This window comes from Amphiura filiformis, chromosome 4 (genome assembly GCF_039555335.1).
Source record: "Amphiura filiformis chromosome 4, Afil_fr2py, whole genome shotgun sequence".
NCBI classification, from domain to species: Eukaryota; Metazoa; Echinodermata; class Ophiuroidea; order Amphilepidida; family Amphiuridae; genus Amphiura; species Amphiura filiformis.
In genome coordinates, this window is record NC_092631.1 from 73951104 (window position 1) to 73962664 (window position 11561).

The 11561-nt window shown below is 37.8% G+C and overlaps 1 protein-coding gene across 1 annotated transcript; it reads right to left on the reverse strand.

Annotated features, from left to right (window-relative positions):
• Positions 1-6137: 6137 nt before the first annotated feature.
• Positions 6138-11561, reverse strand: LOC140151404 (hydroxylysine kinase-like). Its single transcript, XM_072173731.1, has 5 exons — positions 11346-11561; positions 9513-9707; positions 8371-8534; positions 7592-7778; positions 6138-6821 (listed from the first exon to the last, which is right to left on the reverse strand). Exons 1-5 carry the CDS (start codon positions 11542-11544, stop codon positions 6328-6330), a joined length of 1239 nt encoding a protein of 412 aa, XP_072029832.1. The 5' UTR covers positions 11545-11561; the 3' UTR covers positions 6138-6327.

An 11561-nucleotide genomic window follows, 5' to 3' on the forward strand; every position in this document is an offset into this window, starting at 1 on the left:
ACTCATTTTTTGAAATCCACAGCCTGTCTCCCAGGGCGCACACCACTAAATATAGCTCCTATTGAAATACACGTAAGGGGTGGTGCAATAATTATGTGTAACCCGGTCTGGTGAATTATAGGGGGGGGGGGGGGAGGGGAAAAAAATTTTTTGAGGGTCAAAAGGGGGGTCAAGCGATTTTTGGCGGGTCAAAAGGGGACAGCGATTTTTGGCACAGATATTTGGGCACCATTTCTATCAGTTCTATATTACGCCCCAAAAAGGTGTAGGAAAACGTTAGGAACACATTCAAATATGCAAATTTTCCTGCTCGCTGCGGTCGCATTAGGCCTATATCATAAGACAATTTAAGGTTTTAAATTCAGGTTCCCCAAAATCTTGCATGTGTAAATGGGGGCAAAGAATTTTTGGCACGTCAAAAGGGGGGGGGGCAAAGGTTTTTCGGCACATCAAAAGGGGGCAAAGTTTTTTGGCATGGCCAAAGAGGGCAAGCGATTTTGGCAGACCATTTTGAAAATTCAACACCTGGGGTACACATAATTATTGCATAGCCCTAAATGAAGCGCGATATATAAATGTCTTTATCTTCATTGTTACAGTAATTATTAAAGAGTCTTTTATTGCCTCAACTGGTTTATCTTTTTTTTAGTTCTTTGTATTTTTTTTTTTAACCCAAAAACTCAATACTTTTATTTTACATATTTATTTGGAGTGGTGGTAATGACAGGTTGAAAAAAATTTACTTTGCAATGATTATTCTAGGAAGCACACCACTAAATCAATGCGCCATTTGTGTAACCCTAATGAGTTCCGGTAAAATAATAGAAACTTTTCGAGGTATTTTGGGCTGGTCTTTAGTGTAAAGCCTATGCATAAATTTGAGTCACCAGAAAAGTCGCATTTTTATAATTATGGAGAAAATAGGTCCACGAATTAAAAAAAAAAATAGTAGAAACGGGTTTGCAGTCTTGAGAGCATGTCGAAAACAGTGAGGGTGCTGTTCGCGGCTTCGTAGCGGGGAAATGAGGTGGAAGACTACTCATACATTGAAACATATGTTAAACTTTCATCGATTTGCAATTCACTGGTTATCATAAAATATTTTAAAACAAGCCCAAAAGGCCTCAAAATGAGCAAAGAAAACTGGTGTTTTTACACATATTTCAATGGGGCGATTATTTAGTGGTGTGCGCCCTTCGAATGCTGGCCTTCACATGATGGTTTGGGCAAAGAATTTTCTTGATCTAAATTATGTTTATAGTACAAGGAAGAGTTTGGAAATTATTAAGGTTCTTTCTCAAATTCAGAAGATATATTTTTTGGAAAAAATGCCCACAAATCACCAAGTTGCCATTTCCATAGCAGATTTAATATGCTTCCAGTTAGCCTTTTTTTTGCAATACAGACAATTTCTGCATAAATGTCTTTTGAAGAAGGCATTTTATTAAAAAACATTCTTGATCCAACTTCAATTTGGTTTACTTATCTTATGTGTTCTTTGTGGATACATCATAACATTTTTTCGGGGGGAGGGCATAGGGGCTAAGTGAATTTGGGGGGAGGGCGAAATCGACAAATTTTGCCCAAAATTGCTGCAAAAAGTGGAAATTTACGTAATTTTGGAGGTTTTGCCTCAATAGTGACAAACTGGGGGTGGGGGGAGAGAAAAATATTTGGGGGAGGAAATGCCCCCCTTGCCCCTTTTGTTCAGAACAAAACTACTTCATCTACATGTATATACTATCTACTCTGCTGATACTACTTCATTATCTATCTACTGATGATAACACACTACTTTCCATTATCTAGTCCTGATAGCACACTACCTCATCATCTACTGCCGATAGTTCAATATTTCGACCACTATCTACTACTGAAAACACATTACTTCATTCACTATCTACTGCTGATAGCGCACTTCGTCTTCACCTATTTGTCCCTGACATTCTACTATGTCACAAAAAAGGTGCTGGGTTCAATTTTATACAACCCCATCCCCCAATGTCAAAAAGAAATCTACGCCACTGGCTGATAGCTCTCTATATAGCCTACTTCATCCACTGTCTGCTTCTGCTGTAGACTGGCCCCCAGTCTCGGTTCGGTTCCATCTCTGGATAATGTAACAATAAATAATTACATAATGCCCTATGAAAAAAATATGAAAAGTCCTGTACCCCCCCCCCCCCCCCTTATTTTCTTCAATGCCAAAAACCCATTCCTCTTCATCCACAAATCGGCGCCACTAATTACACCCACCACAGTCAACCATGCAGCAATATAGAAATATACTCGTATTATAAGTGAATGCGAAAGTCCATTGGCGCTGATTCGAGACTGGTCCAATCTGTTAGAGATCTCCTTCCAAATATTTGTTCAACGAAGCACGTTGTTTCCGATGTCACTTACGAAAGCCCCGCCCAGTTTCAATTCAAATATGGTAGCACAAAGCTATGCGCGGGATGTGACGTAAGATCGGATGGGACACTTGTCAACAACTGAGAGGTATTGAGCTCAAGTGGCACGCGTCTGATAGACCCATGGTGCAGCGCAATAATAAAAGGCAACCACTCGACTCGGACTTAGGCCTATTGTCCATATTGCGTGCGGTTATCGCGTGCGGTTTGCAAATGTTTGCACATTATTTAGCTAGGGAAGCCTTTTCAAATATCCCCGCACTGCCAAGCTGCGTTGATTGGTCGGATACAATATCGTTGTTTCAGTCGCTACACAAACGTTAATGTAGTGAAAACATGGATGTGGTATATAGAAAGATTGCGTGACTCCAAATCCGTAAAAGTGAACTCCCAGCATTTTGTGGGAACTTGAAGGCAAATTGCTTACAGACTGGGAGGGTCCATGTATTGGGTTGATTTTTAATGCTATGTAATCTACATTACCAGTCGTTCTCCATGGACCCGAGGGATGGTCTACTTCTGCTGCTGATAGCTCTCTATATAGTCTACTTCATCCACTGTCTGCTGCTGATAGCTCTCTATATAGCCTACTTCATCCACTGTCTGCTGCTGACAGTTCACTACTTCCTCATATCTGCTGCTGATAGCACACTACTTTATCTACTCTCTGCTTCTGCTGCTGATAGTCAACTGCTACAGCACACTGCTAAATCAACTATCTACTGCTGATAGCACACTACTTCATCCACTATCTACTGCTGATAGCACACTACTTAATCAACTATCTACTGTTGAGAGCACACTACTTCATCCACTATCTACTGCTGATAGCACACCACTTTCCCTATCTACTGCTGATAGCACACTACTTCATCCACTATCTACTGCTGATGATAGCACACTACTTCATCCACTATCTACTGCTGATGATAGCACACTACTTCATCCACTATCTACAGCTGATAGCACACTACTTAATCAACTATCTACTGCTGATAGCACACTACTTCATCCACTATCTACTGCTGATAGCACACTACTTCATCCATTATCTACTGCTGATAGCTCACTACTTCATCCACTATCTATTGCTGATAGCACACTACTTCATCCACTATCTACAGCTGATAGCACACTACTTAATCAACTATCTACTGCTGATAGCACACTACTTCATCCACTATCTACTGCTGATAGCACACTACTTCATCCATTATCTACTGCTGATAGCACACTACTTCATCCACTATCTATTGCTGATACTGTGATAGGTATAAATAGCCTACTTCATCCACTATCTGCTTCTGATAGCTCACTTGATCTACTATCTGCTTCTGATAGCTCATTACTTCATCGACTATCTACTGCTGATAGTACTATTTCATCTATACTATCTAATATTGATAGCATACTACTTCATCACCTATCTCAATAATCAACTGCTGATAGCACTCTTCTTATCCACTGCTGATAGCATACTTCTTCATTCACTATTTACTGTTGATAGCATACCACTTCATCCACTATCTAATGCTGATAGCACATTAATTAATCAACTATCTACTGTTGATAGCACACTACTTAATCTACTGTTGATAGCACACTACATCATAATCATGCACTATCTACTGCTGATAGCGCACTACTTCATTGCCTATCTACGGATCGATGATACTTGATAGCTTTGACTTTGTTTTTGTCCTGTTACCTAGGTAACAAAACGCCCGAGATATGGCAAACTGTTCTTTGGTTAAAACGTTTTACAAGCAGAACCATTTGAGACCACTTTGATCAAAATCGGAGCAATTTTGATTTTTTTTACCCCTGTGGACAATGGTGGAGACCAAAATTTGACATTTGATCTTTACGCCTACAACTCAAGAACTGTACATCAGAGATAGGTCAAACTATACTTTTTCTGAATCCAAATGAGAGGAATATAATTAGATGCTTTTCCATCCATATTTGCCCATTTTTAAAATTTGAGCCCTGCATTCGGGGCTATTTTGGATATGCAGGCCTTGCCATCTAGATTTTAATGGCGAGTGGTCAATCACTCGCTAGCATGATGCTAGGCGAGTGGTCGAATCACTCTCTACATTATATGTAGTGGTCGAGGTCTGAAAGATCATTCATACCAATATGAAACAATTACGAGGTGTCGGACCCCCTCTCTTTCGTATTCAGGGATTAAGGCTGATTTATTACAATAAATCAAATATATTGAAAGTGCTGAAACTTGAATGTAAATTGATATTGGATTCAATTTTGGACAATTCGCAGGAAGTGATATTTAGTGTCTATGGCGAGTGGAAAATCGCTCACTAGAAATTAGTTTGGGCGAGCGAGAGCGATCGCTCGCCTCAAACGGCACGGCCTGTATATGCAAATGACCATTTCCCTTTGTACTTTTTGAATATGTTGTTCAAGAGGGTGTTTAGTGTCACTAGTAAGTAAAAGCATTGGTGTTCCAATCTTGTCTATGTGTACCCATTATTTGACTTAAATTGACTCATCTAGTATTAGATGGTTGCTGCTTTTGAGGTTCTTCTTTGGCTTTTCCGGAATAACACTGGGTCACCCTATGACCTGGTTTCTTACAGTAACTGCAAATTAATCGGGGTTTAAATTCAGTCCTACCTTTTGGTTTGTTACCGAAACCCTATGAGGTCCCTTTACAACTAGCTCTTTCTTGTGAATTAGACTGAATTTTCTCTTCTTGGGTACCACCCTGATTTGCTTTAGATTGGTTATATGCTTGTTTGAATAACTTTTGTTATGATTTAATTTAATTGCATTCAAGTTTGAGTAAAGCATCAACTTCTATTTAATTTTGCTAGCACTTTCATCCAAGTGAGTTTTAATGTCAGTGTGGACACATCTTTTGAATTCTTTAACAAGAACCAATTGCCTAAGTTGGCCAAAATCATTTGCACAAATAATCAATTCATTCCAATAAAATACAACATAATACATACAACAACAATCTTGATAAAATATGGAAACTGAATTTTAATTAACAAAGAATTAGTTATAAATATGTTTTTTTAATCATATTTCTAATTTATATCATTGGCAATGTGTCCCAATAATTGTATGTTGATATTGGAAGGATAGTTTAGTACAATGGTCACAAGTATTGTTGAATGACTGTCAGTATCTGTATGATTTTTGATAAAAAATATGCACATTACATGATAAATTAACATTTACATCAGGTGATTTTGGGCATGATGAGTACATATTTATAAAACAAGGTTCAATATTATGCATTCCATAGTTTGATCAGCTCGTAATCGGCGGGCCATATAAAATCACAGATTAATATCAATATATTTTATTGTGAGAACTGTATTGTTACAACTCTCCAGAAGTATCAGAAATTGTTATTTTTAAAGTCATACTTTGCGATATTTTATTTAACACGCACAATATAGACTAGATAGGTCAACAATATTGCTCTTAACCTTGGTCTACTTTTCGGCGTAGTTGTCAAAACATAACAATTCCCGCCGATTACGAGCTGATCAAACTATAGTAACTTAGACACAAGGTTCATGTTTTATTGAAAATTGATTTGCTGCTAAAAAATGTCATGAGTTCGGTGGCCTTAATGGTATTACTGTGAGGTTGCCGTTTCAAACTCTGTCAGGGCCAATGTGTCTATAGTAGAGGTCACTTCTAATCATCCCCAAGTCATATGGTTAAGGAATGTTCTCTGTGATCTGAAGTGACCTCCACTTGAGATGAGTCTGGTATTTATTCCTAGCTATAATGTAAAAAGTGGCACATGTAGCAGCCAATATTATAACACATTAAACCTGTACACATGATTCCTGAATTTGATCACATGATTCCTGAGTTCGATCATATTTCCCATTTGATCTTTATCATATTGTCCACACACTTTAGATTATGCATGCATATCAAACTTGGCACATTCCATCGCTACATCGGTCCACATTTTGCGCACACTGTCAACTTTCATTTCCCATAGGTCTTCTATAATAGGCCAAGAATTTTGTGTCAACAAAAGATAATCATTCCCTGGTTGAATGTATGTGTATGTATAGAGTCCCATTATCAGAGATTGGGCAAACCTTGCAGCTTGACAGATGTGAAGGACCTCTAACTCCTCTGGAGTGAGTGGATTTACATGCTGATACCCGGCTAGGAAGGCAGCAGAAGCATGCAGTGGGTGATTCTCAGCAGGTTTTGATACGGCCATGTACATCATGCTAATTCCAATATCAAACACAAGACAATTGTAATGAGAGTCATCAAAATCTACTGCATTGCTGAGCTTGTAGTTAACTTGGTGTGCCACAGAATTCTCACTGGTTGTAGAATTATCCAAAATGGGGGTGACAAGTACATTTGTATCACTGAAGTCATTGTGTATGATACCTGAAAGAAATTAGAAAAACATATACAATGCAGTTATTAACTTATCAAACTACAATTTTAGACAATGTAAATGTGTGGTTCTTATTACTCAAATGGGACAGGTCTAAGAAAATGTTTAACAACAGGAATCAACATGTGCCTTTGTATTGGGGCACGGGATAAGAAAGTTAAGTTTCTTATCTGTCAACCCAAGGGTTAAGAGAAAAATTATATTAAATAAATGTTTCGTATTTATACAGCGCCTTTCACATGTATCACAGTGCTTTACATTTATCCTGTTATCGTAAGAATATGTCAGCTGCCATACAATGCCCAAGGCATGCTCATATCTGGGGGGGGGGGGGGGCTTAATGGACAATAGTCATTACAGCTCTCCATTTCACCCCTGGGTAGAGAAAGCTAAGTAAGGTAAAGAGCCTTGCCAAAGAGCAAAACACAATGGCACCACTTGGAATAGGATTGTTCGGAGAGGCTTTATTTGCTTCATTCAATTTCTTTACTATTTTTGTTTCTTTTGAATATACAGGCTAACGTGGTTTTTATAGGCTAGCCTGGCATATATGCATTTTATATACATAGGTATAGGTCTCAACCATGGAGTTTCCAAACGTGTGTCCCTTACGGACTAACATACAATGTATAGGCAAATAAACCTGAGACTAATATTTATATTAATATTTCATTTTCAAAACTTCAATAGTAACTTTTTCCAGGAATCAATATCTAAATTATTGGACCATTATAAACTAAAAGTTATGAAAACATCTTACCTTTCCTGAATTGATCTTTTATGGTCAATACTCTGCTTTCAAATGTTTTAACAATATCAACAATAAAATCTCTCCTTTTCTGATCCTTCACTACATGTACATGCTTGAGTATGATACTTAAATTATCCAAGCTCCACTCAAATGTCTTGGCTTTTTCCTTCAAGGCTGTTGTGTCATGGGGATACTTCTGCAAATATGATAGCATATTAGAAGAAAAAGTCAGTTTTAATTCACTTTCACCAATTTAATAGCAAACATCATCAGCTTCTGATGGTAATACAAGAGAAATACATGTACATGTATACACATGTACAAATGGGCGTAGAATGGAGAGGAGATGAGAGATGAAGGAGAATAAGGGGGAAATAAGAAGAGAAAAGGTAAAATTACACCTAACTTAACTGAGTTGGTCCATATGCTTAAAAAGTCTAGCCTAATTAAAAATCAAGTTCAATCAGTGCATACAATTAATAATACAGTCACAAATAACCAATAATAGTGTATAAATATGGCATGGTGCCAGTGTTTCGAAATATGCCTCAAAAAGTTACAGGCCAGCCGGGCTTGATCTTAAAAAGTTACCGGCCAGCCGGGACGGCAACTAGATGCCAGTCAGAAAAGTTACCGGCCAGTCCAAAAGTTACAGGCCAATGGCCGGCTGACCGGCCCTATTTCGAACGCTGCATGGTGCGCCAAATGGCTTCAATTGGGCCTTCATTTCTAAAAACCTTCAGACATCCTCCTCATATATACAGCAAATAATAAATATCACATATTACCTGCAATATTTTGTGCATTTGTGCTAATGACTTTCCTGCTTCGTAGAAAACCTGAGTTGAGTTTGCTGGTACAACACCAACAGAAGTTAAAGAAACACCCGGAAGAAAAGGATAGGCTCGTATCATAAATCTACCACGTACTCTTTGTCCTGCATTAAGGCCATCTGAAAAAAAAAAGAACAATGAATTATGGGTAATAAACATCTCTACAAGAGAATCTTCCAACCAATGTAGTACTCACATTTTCTTCATGTTCAAAGATTAATCACACACAAAAACTCTGTAATATATGTCTTCAGTTGCTTAAGCATAGCTGACAAATTGGGGGAAATTCCCTTAACCCTAACAGGACGGGGTACTACAAAATACTACTTGATATATGCGCTGTTTGTGCGTGCATCCCACATGGTGTGATGACGCAATATATACCCCTAAGTGATATTAAAGTCGCCGACCCAGTGCTTGGCATGCAAGGGGTCTCGGGTTTGAATCCCACCCATAGCAAACAACTTCTTTCTTTGTTTTCTCTCTTTACTCCTTCCTTCTTTCCCTTCCCGTTGACCAAAAAGCCCTTGGGCGGTTAGGGTTAGACCATTTTCTGTTCAGAAATATTAACAAAATGTGAAGGAAACTAAAAAGTTACACCTGTCATTGAGATCACATCCCCTGTTGAGCTCTGTTGCATTTGCACAGAATTCATTATACCCGGGCATAAAGAATTAAGATTTGTTTCTCTTGACATGAAAACACATTGTCTACCTTATTCACTATGGGGTTATTAGTAAATATTATGAAAAAGTGAAAGTGACAAGAATTAGGATTGGCGGATCTCTGAATATCCCTTTAAGAATTGAAAATAGACATTTCAGTGTCAACTATTTTAAGGTATAACTCTCAATAGGAATGAATAATTGAGGAGTGTGTAGTGCTCCTCCAATGTCAGCATGTCACCATGCTGTGTTTAAATTGGTTATTTTTTTACCGGCTGGACGATCACTACATATAGTGTGTAGGAATCCTCTTGATATGGTAGGATTGCCACATGGTGTTTTAGATTTGATAAAAATGACTGAATGACGCCACTAGTGGCATATTACATGGCTGTCTTAGAGAGAGCAAGGGAAAGCATGGCACTTCTTTACCTGCAGGCTGCTTCTTGGTAAATTCTTCAATTTTCATGTCATCCCCATGAATGTTTTGAAGTGGAGCTGCACATGTGTAACCATGGTGTTTGAGGTACTTCTGAATTGAATGAATGGCTCTAAAACCAATTTCATCTTTTGATTCTTCTCCACTCATTATTTTCAAAACATAGCGTTGTGTACAACATTTGGGATCTAAACAAAGGAATAAAAGAGAATATCATTTTAATTATGTTGGAATATTAAACCATGTGACACTTTGTAAAATGTAAAGTTTGTTCTTGGTTGATAATATGGGAATGAGATATTCTAAGCCAATTTATAAAATGTACTTTGTGGGACATACTGGTAAGTCTCCAAGCACATAAATACATTTTGTTACTTTTCATTTCAAGATAAAAGAAGTCCAGAAATAGCATTAAGATGTGAAGATTTCTGCTTTTATACATGTATAAATTCATATCTTCCTAGACACGCTGTGTATAGACCTGTTGACAAAATGTGATGCGATCAAGCAAAATCAGCCGGAACTCGGAAATATTACATTTTCAGTTAGGATAGTAAATAGGATTTGCAAAGCTGCATTTTGCAGAAAACTCCAATGAAATTGAACAACCAGTTCCATAGATATGAGCAATTGAAAAGTTTCCAAAACAACAAGAAACAAAGGGAAATATTGCCTTTGTTTGGCTATATCTTAAAACCAATATTTCAGAGTTCCGACTGATTTTGCTTGATTGCATCAAAAATATATAATCTTTGGCAGCTAAATTGGTGTACGGTAAGTCCCGGGGTAAAGTATACCTAAAGGAGTGAAAATATCAGCATAAATAAATAAGTGGTGTAGACAGCTTTTTATGGCAATGCACTGACGGGCCAAAAATGCCAAAACATTTTGGAAAATGTTGTCCCACAATAAGTTTTAATAACTTATAAAAACTTCTCTTTTTCCAACTGAGGTGAAGGAATTTATATTTATTGAAATAATTTGATATGAGTTTTTAAAAATAGACCTATATGCATAAAATAAACATTTCCCCATTTTTATTTTTGTGGTACCGGTAGATCTGTTGAACAGTATTACTTTTCTTTGTCAAAATGTACTCTTGTATTAATGAGGTTACCGGTAGAAGATGTACCGACAATTAAGCTTTGATATATCAGGCCTTGCCGTCTAGATTTCAAAGGCGAGTGGTCAATCGCTCGCTACCTTGATGCAAGGCGAGTAATCGAATCACTCGCTAGTGGTTGAATCACTCGCTAGTGGTCGAATCACTCGCTAGTGGCCGAATCACTCGCTAGTGGTCGAATCACTCGCTAGTGGTCGAATCACTCGCTAGTGGTCGAATCACTCTCTAGGTCTAAAAGAGAAATCAGTATGACACACTTACGCACTGCTGACACGCTCTCTTTCAGAAATCAAGACTAATTTATTACGATAAATTGAATACATTGGAAGTGCTAAAACTGGAATATAATTTAGATTCAATTTTGGTGATTCGCAGCGAGCGATATTTCTTGTCTATGGTGAGTGGAAAATCGCTCGCTAGAAATTGAGTTTGGGCGAGCGGTGGCGAGCGAGAGCGATCGCTCGCCTCAAACGGCAAGGCCTGATATATTGGTAATTGTGTGGATCAGGGGAAATACTACATGCATGCCTAAAGTACATGTTTAAACCTTACGTAAATCAGATACAGCATTTTCCAATTATTGTGTCTTTTTGGCATCAGAATTACACAAACTTTTATGCAGAATATAAAAAGGCAAACATTTGCTAGCAGCTCCCATAACTGTTCTATAATGATGTTCTTTGAAACTCTGTGTTTGACTTGCCTTGATTTAAATCTTGGTCATCAATTCCAACATGATCAAGATTGATGAGAAAATTTTGCGCATCATATCCATTGAGAGGTTTAACTGAAGTAGCCTTTGGCATGCCATAAAGATGACTGAATAATTCTGCAGCATCATCTACAGTCAAGAATGGCTTCTGTACTTCAATGCACTCTGATGGATTGGATTGTGAGGCCATTTCTGCTGGTCACTGTT